The sequence below is a fragment of the Meles meles genome, chromosome 6 (genome assembly GCF_922984935.1).
Source record: "Meles meles chromosome 6, mMelMel3.1 paternal haplotype, whole genome shotgun sequence".
NCBI classification, from domain to species: domain Eukaryota; kingdom Metazoa; phylum Chordata; class Mammalia; order Carnivora; family Mustelidae; genus Meles; species Meles meles.
This window is the reverse complement of record NC_060071.1, coordinates 122,854,941-122,870,155: the sequence shown is the minus strand read 5'-3', so window position 1 is coordinate 122,870,155 and position 15,215 is coordinate 122,854,941. Positions and strand designations below refer to the sequence as shown.

Sequence of the window (15,215 nt, the reverse complement as noted above, 5' to 3'; positions counted from 1 at the left end):
GTTAGGAACTTTAAGCATTTAGCTCAGGTATAAATTACTCTTTAGTAGCACTGAGGTCACAGGATGCTAACTTCAGCAAAGGATACAAAATAGCCTTGAATAGACTGAATAGGTGTCTTGGGCTCCCCTCCCTGCATCACAGGAGAGCCTGGCGGTGGATGGCTATAGTCACCCTGTCATAGATAGACATTCTGCCCACAATGAATAGCACCAAATGGACCCTAGCCCACTGCACTAAGCTGGACCCCGAGCATAAAGATCTTACTGATTCTGAAATATTGTCTCGCATTTGGGCCCTGGACATGGTGGTATGCTGGGTCTCTAGCACCAGCTCCCTGCACTAGCCACCCATTCTGTGCCAGCAGTCAGCACTGGGCTTAATCATGCTGCAGTTAACAGGCTGGCACATAGGAGAGCCCATGTCTTCCATCTTCATTTCAATTATACTGTAAGTCCTGTGACAGACTGAGCATGTTGGGCCTGGCCAGGATCTAGCCTAATGACATTCGATTGATCCTAGAGAAGAGGCTGTCTTTTTTTATGCTATTTAACAAATTATTTGCTCCTTCCTTTTCATTATATAGAGGTTCTGAGTAGATAAGCAGTTACCTTCCAGTTACTGATGAAGATAGAACTACAACTCGTTTTTTATTCTTGTTTGTTTACAGCTAAAAGTGACCTCATTTTTTTCCTTTGGTCTAGTCCTTCCCCCGTACCCCCATTACACACACACACTTGGGTTGAACCCAGCAGTTACTCCCTTGGAGTTGTGAATGCCTAGGGAAGCAATTATAAAAGAGCCCTTCCCAGCCACATAGTCTGTGTAGTTTTTACATCTTGTTAAAATGCCAGTATCTTGTAGGAGATTAAACTCATGCCTTGAACTTACTCCATTGCTCATTTAAAAAAATTTTTTTAAAGAATTCATTAAATATTGAGACACAGGGGCGCCTGGGTGGCTTAGTGGGTTAATCTCAGGGTCCTGGGATAGAGCCCCATACTGGGCTCTCTGCTCAGCAGGGAGCCTGCTTCCTCCTCTCTCTCTGCATGCCTCTCTGCCTACTTGTGATCTCTCTCTGTCAAATAAAAAAAATCTTAAAAAAAAAAAAAATTGAGACACAATTTTAGTGTTTTCAGACTTAATAATTCTTTTAGCTCTTAGTGTTTGGGTGAGAGAGGCCAGATTATAGGAGTTAGAAAAAGGAAACCTTCCAGCTCCTGGTGCTGGGGTGTCATGTGCCTCCCAACCTGAGTGTAGCTATCACAGTAAATAGGAAGTAGTCTTTGACATTCAATTTAGCAAGCATGTATCGACCATGTACTGTGCACAGAGCATCCAACGACAACCATGATGTAGCCCCCCCCCCCACCCCGGGAATCATCATCCCTATTAGGTACAATAAACATGCTTTCTCTGTGTCTCTGTAGGATGCCATGCAGTCCCAGGGCCTGTCACCCAGTGCTTTAGAATTCTGAAGCTTTTCAGTGTCCCCCAGGGCTGGGAGCAAAAGTACCTCTGTCCCTGAGAATCCATAGGAGGGAAGGAGGGAAACCAAAGCAGCCGGATGGCGAATGTCTAACTGGTAGCCAGTGGCAGACTGCTGGGTGGTCCAGGCACCCCTTTCTGCTTGCATCTGTAGGCAAGCCTCCAACCACAAATGACTTAGTCCTTCATTTCCCCTAGACCACATTGTCCAACCCATCCACCCACTCACACACCAGTTGTGTGAAGGTCCTTGGCCCCGTTCTTCCTCAGTGAGAGGAAGATCCCAGCACACGTGATCTGAACAAGCTCTTCTGGCTCATTTAGGAACCTTGATCATCCCATTACCTACCCAGCCATAGATTCTGCAGCTGTAAAATGAGACTGGTAAAGCCTCCCAGATTGCTGTAGGGATTTGGTGTGTTGCTATTCTGGAGAGCTGCTGGAATGCCTGGCCCATAGGTGCTCTGCAGACATTCGTGTTCTCCCCCCTTTACAGGAATAGCTCCAGATTTGGAAATCATCCCTTTTGCTGCCCCCACAACTTAACAGGTGACATGTAGGTCAGCATTTGTTCAGGGGAGACCTCCTTTCTTATCCTTTATCCATTTTTAATTTTAATTTTAATCAAAAATCCACTCATGCCATTTTGTGTGAGATGATGGCTCTCCTTAGAGTAGTTCACGATTCTGTTGGGTAGGATTCCACTGACAGCAGTACATGATTTTCGTGATAATTGATGCCTTGATTAATGGAAATATTTGTGAAACTTACATCTTGAATTCATAACTGGCCTTATTCTTAATTACAGTCAGCTGCTAATTTGGCAACTGTGTGTATAAATCTGCCTAGATTTCAGGGAGCACGTTTCATAAATGGAGAAAAGATGGGTTCAGCAGCTGTCACTTCTCCAGCTTTGCATTAACTTACTGTTTGCCAGCTTGGGTTAAATTCTCATTTTGGCAAGAGCTAAGTATCTTTTTTCTGTTCTGTGCAGTATATTTTTATATTAACCTCCTCCTGTCCAAATACTATTCACAGTATTGTTTGGAGAGAACCAGTGGTTCATTTTGCCCCCCACGCGTGGACTGACATCACAGTTGGTGTTAAGTATAAGTAGCATTTTGGCCCCAGAGGACATAAGGAAGAGTGACTGCCTTGAGGAGTGAATCTCTAGTTACATGGAGAGAACTTAGATTCCTGAAATAATTAGGAAACAGTTGGGAAGCCAAAAGCCCTCCAGTAACAGATGAAGAAATAAAGCAAGACACTGAGGGAGTCCTGGGAATGCACATGTGAGAGTTTGTTTCACGAAAGCATGTTACGTTTCCTTCTCACAACCCTATGCATCAAGGAAGGGGTTGATCCTTCACTTTGTAAGTGAGAAACTGAGGGACACTGAGTGACTTCCTTAGAGTTCTGTGGCCTCCAACTGATGACTGGAGCTTAGGTCTTCAGCTTCAAGTAGAAAGCTCTTTTTTGTATCCTATTCCTTCTCTTGCTAGAATTAAAATACGAGAACTCTGTCTGATAACTGGAGACCTGGGGAAGGAAGGCCCATGGCAAAGGGAGGACTCAACTGGGTCTGATTTTAGTAAATAAAGGAAAGACTTGATTTCAGGGCAAGATACACGTTAGTGATTAGTATGGCATCTTTGGAGTATGAGAAAAGATCAGTCTTAGGATAGTGAAGCGTTTTCAAACTTTAAATTGCAACTCACATTAAAAAATACAATGTACATTTAAGTCTGTTATATTTGTCCATACTCATATGCTAAAACTAGCTATTTAAATTTCTACAATATATTTTTGAGTTTTTAAACTTTATTGCAACTTTAGTTTTGTTTTTTTTTTTTTTTTTAAGATTTATCTATTTCTGAGAGACAGCATAAGCAGCAGGGGCAGAGGAAGAGAGAATTTCAAGCAGACTCTCTGTTGAGCACAGAGCCTGACGTGGGGCTTGATCTCACAACCCTGAGATAGTGACCAGAGCCAAAATCAAGAGTCCGATGCTTAACTAACTGAGCCACCCAGGCGCCCCTTTATTGCAATTTCTTAAAAAATGCTAGCCATTTAAAAAAAAAAAAATGCTAGCCATGATATAGCAGAAAGTTGTGACCATACTTCAAAAAACACTGGACAAGAAGGTTTCCGTGGTCCTGAATAGTAGCGGGTAACAGCTAAGGATAAGGGCTCAAAGTGTCAGGCTTGGCCATGCAGGCAGGATGAGGCCAAAGTTCATTTACCAATACTCAGAGCATTTTGGAAGGTGGTTTTCCACCTATCACTAAAATGGACTTTGATTTTAATCTATGGAAGAAATGAGGATTGTAAATGTTAAAAGAGTATTAGAAGGGTCTAGGCACTCCTTCAGCTGATGGTATTTGCACTGGAAAAATAGTACATATTTTAAAAGTAGTGTTAATGCTTTTGTCCTTCTCTTTGTTATTAAAGGAAAATGATGTTACTGCTGTATGAAGAAGGCCTCCGGGTTGTCATACACACCTCCAACCTCATCCATGCTGACTGGCACCAGAAAACTCAGGGGTTTGTAGGCTTCTATTTACTACACAGCAGTGGCTATGGGTGGCATTCCCTTTCTCTTATATTGTTAAAACAGAACAAAACAAAAAACAAAAACCCTCACATGTGGCATAGAGAAGAGACCTACATGGAAATAGTATTTTTGTTGCGCCCCCACCCCCCAGGCCCACCCTCTTGAAGTGTAACGAGTGCTAACAGTTTAGTACATACACATCTGTGACTTTTATATGTGTAAACAGAAGGACCTTTTTTCCTTAGTCTTACCAAAACAGGATTATTCATACTCTACAGCCAAGCACAGGGAACAGCATATGCAAAGGATCTGAGGCAGGAGAGAGGGGGTAAAATGAAAGGTCTGAACCCATTTGTCTGGTGAGACCCATCAGTAACTTGGCCCAGTACCCACTGTACTTTTGCTTGCCATTTCCCAAATGGTAGTGAAGGGGAACTTAGTGGTTAATCATCTGTTAAAAACTTCCTGTCATCCTCAGTTTATTTTTCCATAAAAGAAATCTGATGTATTTTTAGAGCTGTTGATATGTTCATATGGTCATGAATTGCCAAGGGAAAAATTGAATTTGAAAATTTTTTCATGCTTTTTTTATTACTAACCCTTTGTCCTCAGTATACTTACTCCAGATCTAGTCTTTGAGTCCTTTTAAGAAGAGGGGCTGGGGTTTTTTTTTTTTGTTTTAGGGATTTGCTTAAATCAAGTTTTAAGCACTGTTCTCCCACTTGGTAAGCTCTTCATTCTGGCTGGCTTTCATTTCCCTTTTTTAAGCCATTGTGTACATCTCTGCCTTCTCCAGGATTAGAAGAAACTCAAGCATTCCTCTACACTTTTCACAGTTTCCTTATTCTCCACTCTCCTTCTCCCCTGCTTTACGCTCCCTGTCACTGCCTAGGCTGGGCTAGAACTCTTAATTTCAGAGCATGTTAGCAGAGCCCAAGTCATACCTTACGTTAACCTGAAATACATAACCTTCTAGCCTCTGTCCTGTGGGCTTGATTTGACTCCACTGCTGTATAGAACAAGAGTACCCTCTCTCCCTTCAGACAGCCCTTCCAGCTTGAAAGACAGGCTTTTCCCTGAGCCCGACATCTCTAGCTCTCTCTTTTCACTGCCTTTCCCCAGCATAACGAGGGCTTAGAGCCCCACCCACAGTGCCTGATAGTTTTTCTGTAAACATGTTCCAGTTTTCAAATGTCCCACTGCTTCTCAAAATGCATTGAATTCCAGCTGGTTCAGGATGGAAGGGATCACCACTGTCTCAAAAGCCTTAGCCACGGGAGGACTCTCTTGAGCAACAGAACTGAGTTAACTACACCTTTGCTACTCCTAGAGCTGCTTAGCTGCTTGGTTGGGTTTTGAAACTCATGAGTCTTAGCAGAGTTTATCAAGTTGGCACTGATTCTTATGTGGCTCAAAGAGTCCCACCCCTAGCCCCCAGCTCTTTCTGGAGTCAGAAGCTTGAGCCATGCTCCTTTAAGTTGATGGCACATGGTTTCAAACTCAAAGTATGGAGGGTATGAAATCTCCAACTTCCCTTTGCCAGCCACCCTCGAGTAGGGTACTGTTATCTCACAGCGAGTCTAGATTCTAATCCCAAATTTGCATTTTTGTGTTGTGAGTTATAATTTTTTAAATGTTTAAAAATAGTCCTTTGGTGTCATTTTCACAGTTGGTCCACTAGTTATGCTCTGCTGGTCCTGGTCTGCTGTACCGGTGTTTCAGCCATCCTTTTTAGCTGCTGCTCGGTCTGCCTGTTAATTTCTCACTTTGAAAATTATTTGGCCCACGATAATTACACATTTTACTTTGTCAAGTGCTAAAAACACCTCACATCTCCATATCCTGGTTTAGAAAGTTGTCATCTGTCCTGTTCCTCATCCAGATACTGATGTGATCCTTGCAGTTCTGGATGCTTCCTGCCCTGGTGGCCTACCTCTCCCCAGTCTCCTTTGAGGGCTGCCAGGTGAAAGAGGAATTGGGCAGTTTGTCTTTGGGCTTAACGGGTAGAACTGCAGTGGCAGTGGTAGAACTGCCACAGAAGCAGAAAGTTGGTGACAGCAAATACGTCTTTAGTACTTGTTTAAGCCTGACATTACTCATTATCTCAAGTGTGAGGCACACACACCCTGTGATGCGGGACTGCTGGCCCGGGCGATTTTGCAGCTGAAACTGAGCACAAGGTTTGAAACCATACTTCTTTGTGATCTGTCATGGAGCATGTCATAGAGGGATGGGGTTTAGGTATGCTTTTCCCACTTGTGGGTGCATAGAAGTTTAGGTGAATGGAATTACCCTCCTTTGAGGACAATCGGTGAAATGAAAGATCTCTTTAATACATTGTTAGGTTGTTTGAAAGTATGAGGTTAGTAAATGTACTAGCATTAAATGTGGTGTCTACTCACTGCAGGACCAGGAAAGTACAGGATATGAGAAGATCTCAAGCTGCTATAGTATGTACATCATGAAAATGAGTTTATTTATTGCAAATAGATTTGTATATATAATTTTTCTTAGTGTAGGTAACTTTTTTCCCATTTGGCTGAAGAGCTACGTGGGGGTAGTTTGCTGGGGGTACTACGGATGGTATGGATTTGCTGTGACCATTGGGCATGCAGCTATTAGTTACTGTCGCCGGGTCTTAGCAATGTGGAGTGGAGGGTGGGGGTAAAGAATAAAGAAGGTGTGGCCGAAGAGGGAGCATAGAGCATTGAGTTGGGAGAAACGGGCAGAGATAGGGTCCTGAATTCATGGTGAAGTATTGAAAAATCATTCTGAGTATTGTGGAAGCCATCGGAGTGGTGCGAGAGGATTTATGCTCATGTTCCCTAACGAACCACTCTACTTATCATGCGGACACCGAGTGCGATTCACCTCTTCCTTGGGGTGAATGTGTAGTCAACAGAGAGATATCATGGTGATCAGTTGCTTTCCTGACTTTTTTTTTTTGTTTTTTTTTTTGTGTTTTTTTTTTTTCTATTCCAGAATATGGTTGAGCCCCTTGTACCCACAAATTATCCATGGAACCCACAGGTCTGGAGAATCAGCAACACATTTTAAAGCCGATCTCATCAGCTACTTGACGGCTTATAATGCTCCTTCACTCAAGGAGTGGATAGATACCATCCACAAACACGATCTGTCTGAAACCAAGTATGTGTTACTTAGCAGTTCGGGATTCTTAAAGCGGGTGAATACCTTGAGAGCCATACTGTAGCCGCAGTGCAGCAGCCTTGGAAGGAGGCAGAATGATATCTGGCTGTCCCTCATAACGTGAGAGCACATTCTCTCACTATCTGCCTCTCCTAGATCTGAGGGGCTAAAGTGGAGGCCAGTAATCTTCCTGCTCACCATAAGCGTCCTTCTGGAGTACTGAAGCTGCACAATTTCATTGCTGGTACCTTACCCTTGTGAGTGTTCCACTGTGATTTGATGTGCTTGAAAATGAGTTTGAGTATCAGTTATTGTTCTGAGGAGGCATCGCAAGAAAATTGGTGGTGGTCTCTTAGAACCTCTCACGATAACATTAGTTTTTGTGTGTATTTGGTTATTTGGGGGTTCACAAATCATATCACACTTTTCTATAACTTGTATTTTATGTCCTTTTAGTGTTTATCTTATTGGATCAACCCCAGGACGCTTTCAAGGAAGTCAAAAAGATAATTGGGGACATTTTAGACTTAGAAAGGTAACAGAATTTTTACTATTTTGTTATAATTAGTGTATAGTTTTCATAATATATTTGGATGGCAGCTTCATAAATAGCACAATTGTGGGTGAACAGCATGCTCTCGATAAGTTGTCTGATTATAGTTTTCAGTAATTTTTAATGTTTTGCCTCTTGGAGGTATAGATTGCTCTAAATGGCAGTAGTATAAAGACTTTTTTAGTTGCTTTATTTCTTAAATTTCTCATTCATGCAGCTATTGTTGTTTTTGATTTCCTCATCTGAAGGATTTTTAGCATACAAATTCAACAAAGAACAGAAAAATACTATTGAGTAAAGGCTACAACTGTGCTACGATGTATTTTGTTTACTAAACCAGAGCCTTTAAGAGTCATTACAAAAGCAGTCTTTGCTGCTGGTATGAAAATGAACAAAGAAAAGTCTTAACAAATTGAAACAAGCAAGTTCAAGATTATGGTTTTCTTCATCTCTGTTTAGGAGACCCATTAATGGCACTAATAAATTCCCCAAGTGGCTCTCCTAAAAACTTTACCTTTTTCTGTGAAGTATTGGTCATGTAAGAATTACTCTTGGTTAATGAAACTTAATTTCTTTTTTTGAATTGAGACCACAGCTGAAAGCAGGTAGAATGTAGAAGCTAACATCCTCATGTCATGACCTAAGGAAGGCATTAGAGCACACAGGCTGAGTGGATAGCTTGGAGGCAGATTCTCATACATGGATTCAAATCCTCACCTGTTCATAAGTCATGTGACCTGCCTCTCCTCTATAAAACAGGCATAATAACAGTACTTCACTCACAAAATTGCATAAGGATTAGGTGAACTAGAGAAGGCAAGCGGGCACTTGTTGAGCCTTCAGTGTGCTGGTTGGTGGCTGTCAGTTTGTGGCCTGATGGTTGAGAAAGGCTAGATGCTAGTACATGGTGTGTAGGATCAGTCTTCCTGGAGGGAAAAGAGCACTTGGTTTCCAGACCACGTCTCCCACACTCCTGTTGCATCACAGCTTCCTTCCAGGGAAGACAGGAATGGTCAGACTGGTCTTTCACTGACCTGTAAATGGAAGCCCAGGGACGTGTCCAGGGCCTTGTAGCAGATCAGGGGTGGAGCACCAGAACAGAAACTGGGTCTTGTAGCCGTCAGCTCAGTCCTGTTTCTTACACCATGCTACAGAAGGGCGGAAACTGAGAACTACTAGGCTTTTTGGTAACCACATTTATAATATTAATGCCTAAGCTGTGTTAAGAAAATTAATACTTATGAAACTAAATAATTCATCAGTCAGAATATGAACTCCATTGGGAGCTGCTGCGACTTATTTTTCTTCAGCCTCTTGGTAGTAGACACTCAGTACATGTTTAAATAGATAAAATTTCCAAATATTTTTGAATTGTTTTTGCAGCTTTGCATAATTATCAAAGCAGGAAATGCAGATCAGGCTCCTGCAGTGCTTAGGATGCTCTGTATATATACATAAAAACACTCTTTAATTTTTTTAGAGCATCATTACATGGAGCCCAAGTGTTAAATCTCTTTCAAATGATAGGTGTCAAAATATACAATAGTCTGTATTTTTTTTTAAGGTATTAACAATTATTTCAAGGCAAAATCTCTTCCCATATGGCAGTTCAGTGGTTCATCTGACATTCCTAAGAGCTTTTAAAAAAAATTGGTCATGCTTTAATACAAATCAAAGAATTTTAGACGAATACTTCCGTCCACCTATTCCATTAAAATATTTTTAGTATTTAAAGAACATTTTCCAAAGAAGAAAAAGTGAGTATGAAAATGATATGTAATATTTTCAGCATTTTTCTGTTGATCAGGGGTTCTAGGGATAGAAAGCCAGGTTCTGAGTTGTTAAAGCTTTTCTGTTCACAGCTTCTAAAAGAGCATGCCTCTCCTAAATGGGAGTCCTGGCCCATTGTAGGGCAGTTTTCAAGCATTGGCTCTATGGGAGCCGATGACTCGAAATGGTTGTGTTCTGAGTTTAAAGAAAGCTTGGTGATGCTGGGGAAGGAAAGTCGGACCCCAGGAAGAAGTGCCGTTCGTCTTCATCTGGTGAGTTCCCTTCCTGCTTCACGTGATCAGGTTTATTCTCTAGTCCTGGAGAAGCATGAGAATCCGTCCTCCCTCATAGAGGTTTTAGTCCATGATTCTTGCATGGAAACAGCAGTGCATTGGCACCATCGTGTGTGATCATGTGACCCTTGTATCCTCTGGTGCAGGGAGGGTGGTGCCCTCTGCTGGGAGGGTGGGGCTCCATTTCAGCGCCACACTAGTCTGGGATTTTTCCATTCCTTCCTTTGGGTTCTCAAGCCAAAGAAAAAAATATTTAGTAAAGCATTAGCTAAAGAACATTATTAGATACTTTTGAATTAATGATTAATTTTGCATTGAACTCAGTGTTAACTAGGCATTTTTGAGGGAGAAAGTCAAATTGAAGTTTTTCATTGAATATATCTGCTTCCTGTAGTTACTAGAAGTTACATTTTTTCATAAGATGGAAATTCTTGAAATTTAAACTGCATTTTCTAAGTTTTTAAATGACTTTTTAAAAGATGTTTATTTGTCAGAGAGCGCACAAGTAGGGGAGCAGCAGGCAGAGGGAGAAGGAGGCTCCCTGCTGAGCAGGAAGCTCATTGTGGGACTTGATCCCAGGACCCTGGGATCTTGACCTGAGCCGCAAGCAGATGCCTAACTGACTGAGCCACCCAGGCATTCCCTAAATGAAATCTTTCTAATTGAGATTTTCATCTTAAAAACATTCCTTTTAAGAAAGTTTCTTTAACATGGTACAATTTGAGTGTTATTTTGTATTTTTCCTTTTTTTGAAATCTTTTTCATTTATTTTTAGATCTATCCTTCTGTGGAAAATGTGCGAACCAGCTTAGAAGGATATCCAGGTAACTGTGGGAGACTGTCTCAGTTGCGTTTTTTGGTGTATCTTTCATAAATGTCCTGGTAAACTTTTTCAGACAAGTAATAAAAATGCCATTCTCCTTGAGAAAAGAACTGGTTACAAATTTATATTTTCCCTTACCTGGCTAAAGAATCTGGCTAAGAATCGTGGAAATAGGTAATATTGAGTAGTACTAGTTCCAAAGATGGTTCCATGCTTTTGGGCAATTTTAGTATGTTACTGAATCCTCACAGTAACACTGTGAGGACTTATTCTGATTTCCACAACTTAAGGTGGTCCCTCTGCCAAAAGTGGGTTGGTTGTCCAGACAAGATGTCCGAATAAAACCACCTTCCCTGTTGCGTCCCGCCTTTCCAGATAAATTCTAACCTGCCTTTCTCTGATCTCTCTCTCCATATCCTCCTTGCTTGTGTCTGTGGCTCTGTGTGATTCTTCCAGATTTGAATCACAGATATGTTTAAGGTCCAGAACTTCTGCTTAATCTTGGTGTTGCCTAGTTGATACTTGAGCTTTCTAAAGCACTTCATCTGTAAATGCCTAGGATGATTTTGTAGGCAGCTTTCAACTTTGTTCGCTATTTTGCTTATACAGTGCTGGACACTGAACTTATATTTGGAATCCAGCAGCCCTCCAGATAGCACATTCAGGAGGCAGTAACTAAAAACCCAAGCAGGGTTTGTCTCTGGAAAAAGGAAATCTGATTGGCATTTGCTCGTGGCTAGAAGGAGAATGCTTTGAATTAGACTAATTTGGTCCATTTATTGCTTGTCAAACCAGAGGTGATCCTGCCCGAATAACTTGGTTAAGGCTTGGAGTATAACGTACCAGCCCATTTGTTGCTACCTAATGGCAAAGCCAAAATTATTTCGCTGAGGCTTGAGACATGGTGGTGTTTTAGTTGGTTTTTGTCTTCTTCTTTCTCCCCTTCTGTTAGACCAGATTCATTCAAAATGTGCTTTTTAATGGGGAAGAACAAGATATTTTCCATAAAACTATTTCATAACTGGCTCTGAATACGTTTTTAAGTTATTTGCAGTAGAGGATACAACATACCTTATGATGATTCAGAAATTTAAAGCCCTTTTTGGATATAGATTATTTATGGAGAAGTTCCAACATGTGTTTAGAAAGTCACTGGTGAATCTGCAATAGAACTTCCTCCTTTCAAAGATGAACAAAAACTGGCTACTAATTGTGTTTCCACTTGGAACTGTATCTCTACTTTCTATGCAGGAATATGGCATTTAGAATTGCTTTTTAAAAACAACTGTTTACCGGACTTTTTTTTTTTTTTTTTTTAAGATTTATATATTTGAGAGAGACAACAAGAGCAGGAGGAGGAGAGGGAAGGCGGGGGGAGAGAGAGAGGGAGCAAGAATCTCAGATATACTCCCTGTTGAGCATGGAGCCCAACACAGGCCCTAGTCTCATGACCCTGAGATCATGACTGGAGCCAAAACCAAGTCAGACGCTTAACCAACTACCACCCAGGTGCCCCTGTACATTTTAACTTAAATTTAGTGATGACTATTCCATTTGTAAGAATGTTTAGCTAATACAAACTCTGTTTGGAATTATCCGAAAATAAGAGGTAAAGGAAGCAGGAGGACTGAGTTTTCATCTTAGTGTGCTTTCCCATGTGTCCTGCTCTTGGGCAAAAACGGAGATGCTCCAGACCACCTGCATGAGAACTGTAGGATAGGCCAGAGTTCTTTTTTTTTTTTTTTTTAAGATTTTATTTATTTGCTTGACAGACAGAGATCACAAGTAGGCAGAGAGAGAGGGGGAAGCAGGCTCCCTGCTGAGCAGAGAGCCCGATGGGGGGTTCTATCCCAGCACCCTGAGATCATGACCTGAACCAAAGGCAGAGGCTTTAACCCACTGAGCCACCCAGGCACCCCTAGGCCAGAGTTCTTAATGCAGTTTTTCAAAAACCTTCAAATCTGTGCTGTTATTGATATGTAAATTACCACCCCTGAGTGATTAAATAGTACCTCTTTTCAGATTGTAAACATGTACCATTTAACATGTATCCCTAAGTAAGGAAACCCCATAACGGAACATACCTAATACAAGTGTAGACCTTTTCTTTCAAAGAACCATTTCATAAGACGAAATAGGAAGTGGTATTGTTTTTCCAGTGTTTACTGTAGATTCTTAATGAAGGATCCTAAAATTATTTTCTATAATACTTCTTTTCTTCTTTTGAAAGCTGGGGGCTCTCTTCCCTATAGCATCCAGACAGCTGAAAAACAGAATTGGCTCCATTCCTATTTTCAGTAAGTAATTGGTTTAGAATGCTGCTATTGCTTCTTTAGGAATAAGAATGTTATTTATGTCAGTCTGTTCTTTTAAAAAAGAACCTTACATAATACAGCTGTATTTTTTCATCGACATATGTTAGTGATGGAAATAACTTAAAACAAGATTTTGAACATTATTTGAAATAGGTTTTTAATACCAAAGAATGAAACTGATCTGTGAGGTTTGTATTTAAATATTGGCACTCAAAGAAAAAAAATAAAGATGATGATGGGTAACTTAGAATTTATGTAAGCAGCATTTAAAAAAAAATGTTATTTGAGTATAATTGACACACGGTGCGTTAGTTTCAGGTGTACGGCATAGTGATTCAGCCACATTTAGCTCCTATTTCCAGATTATAGTTCTTCTGTCTGCACATGAACACCCTGCGTGACTGCGGGCTTGCTGAGGGCGGACTCCACAGCTCTCTTTCTCCAGGACATGGGCTCAGACTTGGTTTGTTATAAGGGTTCAGTAAATGGTTGAATGAAAAGGCGAAAGGATTGTCATTTGTCCTCCTCTTGTTCCACTATGCACACTGCATGTTCTAGGCCATCGCACTTCCCTGCTGGCTCCAGGCATTTATTACACTTGATGGCTGGAAACAAAGGCAGGTTGCTTCTCAGTAGCTTGCAGGCTAATTCAGTGTGTCTTTGAGGGCCCGTTGGGAGATTATTCCCTACAGAGAATATTTCTTTATATTGAGCTCCTTTCACAGGTCATTCAAGTGAATTTAATGATCGAGGGGATGGTCTTCCTAATCCTAACTTTGGTCTCAGCCTCTTGCCTTTGCAGTCAAATGCTCTACCCCTGAGCTATACCCCCGCCTCTTCCCTTTGCAAGCAAGGATAGTTGCCTCATGATGTAGGTCATTTTTTCATATAGAACTCAATCCTGCAGTACTGGCAAGTAAATGTCAGCCTTGGACTGAAGTGTTTCTGAATTATCCTCCCCCCCGCTTTTTTTTTTTTTTTTTTAAAGATTTTTATTTACTTGAAATAAAGAACACAAACAGGGAGAGCAGCAAAGGGAGAGGGAGAAGCAGGCTCCCTGCTGAGCAGGGATTCCCAATGCAGGGCTTGATCCCAGGTCCCTGAGATCATGACCTGAACTGAAGGCAGGCGCTTAACCCACTGAGCCACCCAGGCGCCCCATCCTCCTGCTTTTCAACATTGTTTTAATGTTCATCCTGTTGGCATTTTTCCCATTTTATACTTACTTTGAACAAACTTTTCCTGAGTCTGTACTTGCTAATACACTGTGGGAGCCTGATTCCTCCTCTTAAGGAGCTCATAGTCTATGTAGGAGACAAGACATGCTCACGTGCAGTTGAAAGCACAGCAGAAATAATAGACATGAGTATATACATGTCTCATTGGCAAAAAAAGTGGGGAGGGGGAAGGCTAAATACCAAAAGGCTACAGTGCTTTATTACCCTGCTCTGTAAACAGAGTTTAATAAAATACCAGAGGTCCCGTCACAGAACTGTGTACGTACTGTTTAGATTACAGGATTTTGCTTTCCATGAAGTTTCCTAATACTAGGATTTTGACAGATTTTTATTTTCTTACTAGTAATGGGTCTTTCCTGTCACTAGCAAATGGTCGGCTGACACATCTGGCCGCAGCAATGCTATGCCACATATTAAAACATATATGAGACCCTCTCCAGACTTCAGTCAAATTGCTTGGTTCCTTGTCACAAGGTAAGTAATCCTTATAGTCTTGATGGGAGGAACTTTTTAAATGTGTTTGTAATTCTTGTTCTGAATACCAAATGAGTTTCCAAAAAGTGGTGTAAATTGTCATCTAGTTTTCAAGTGTGTGTATCTTCTGAGCCTTATTTAAGAGGCTTGTGACTTACCCCTTTCTAGTGCCTGTAATCATTGCCTGATTTTATGAGTCTTGATATTTGTAAGGTTTGTGTAAAGTCTGCGTTTACTGTTGTTACTTAATATTCAATAGTAGAAATGAGGCAAGTTGACATTCAGGGTAAATACAGAACAAAAATGATATGGTAAAACTAGTATTCCTTAATTACTTTCTCTTAGGTAATTAACATTTGGCTAATCCAGTCTCTTAAGTATTTTTTTAAACATCTATTAAATAATTAACATATTTTAAGTTTCACCTATTTAGTGTGCAATCTAATGATTTAGTAGTATACTCTCAGAATTATACAACGAACACTACAATTTCAGAATTTTCATTACTGCCTATAAGAAATGCCTTACCTACTAAGCATTCTTGTGTCTATAGCAAGGT

At 40.9% G+C, this 15,215-nt stretch overlaps 1 protein-coding gene across 5 annotated transcripts in view; it reads left to right on the top strand.

Moving 5' to 3' along the window:
• TDP1 (tyrosyl-DNA phosphodiesterase 1) overlaps nucleotides 1-15,215 on the top strand; it is a 102,653-nt gene that overhangs the window by 17,769 nt on the left and 69,669 nt on the right. For all 5 annotated transcript variants that reach the window (XR_006818767.1, XR_006818768.1, XR_006818766.1 and 2 more), the window contains 7 exons: nucleotides 3,938-4,030; nucleotides 7,023-7,190; nucleotides 7,647-7,725; nucleotides 9,606-9,785; nucleotides 10,582-10,630; nucleotides 12,860-12,926; nucleotides 14,549-14,656. Coding sequence is in view for 2 of the 5 variants with exons in the window: in XM_046009193.1 (XP_045865149.1) it covers nucleotides 3,938-4,030; nucleotides 7,023-7,190; nucleotides 7,647-7,725; nucleotides 9,606-9,785; nucleotides 10,582-10,630; nucleotides 12,860-12,926; nucleotides 14,549-14,656 (744 nt within the window). In the remaining 3 variants the exon portion in view is untranslated. The remainder of the gene's footprint in view (nucleotides 1-3,937; nucleotides 4,031-7,022; nucleotides 7,191-7,646; nucleotides 7,726-9,605; nucleotides 9,786-10,581; nucleotides 10,631-12,859; nucleotides 12,927-14,548; nucleotides 14,657-15,215) is intronic.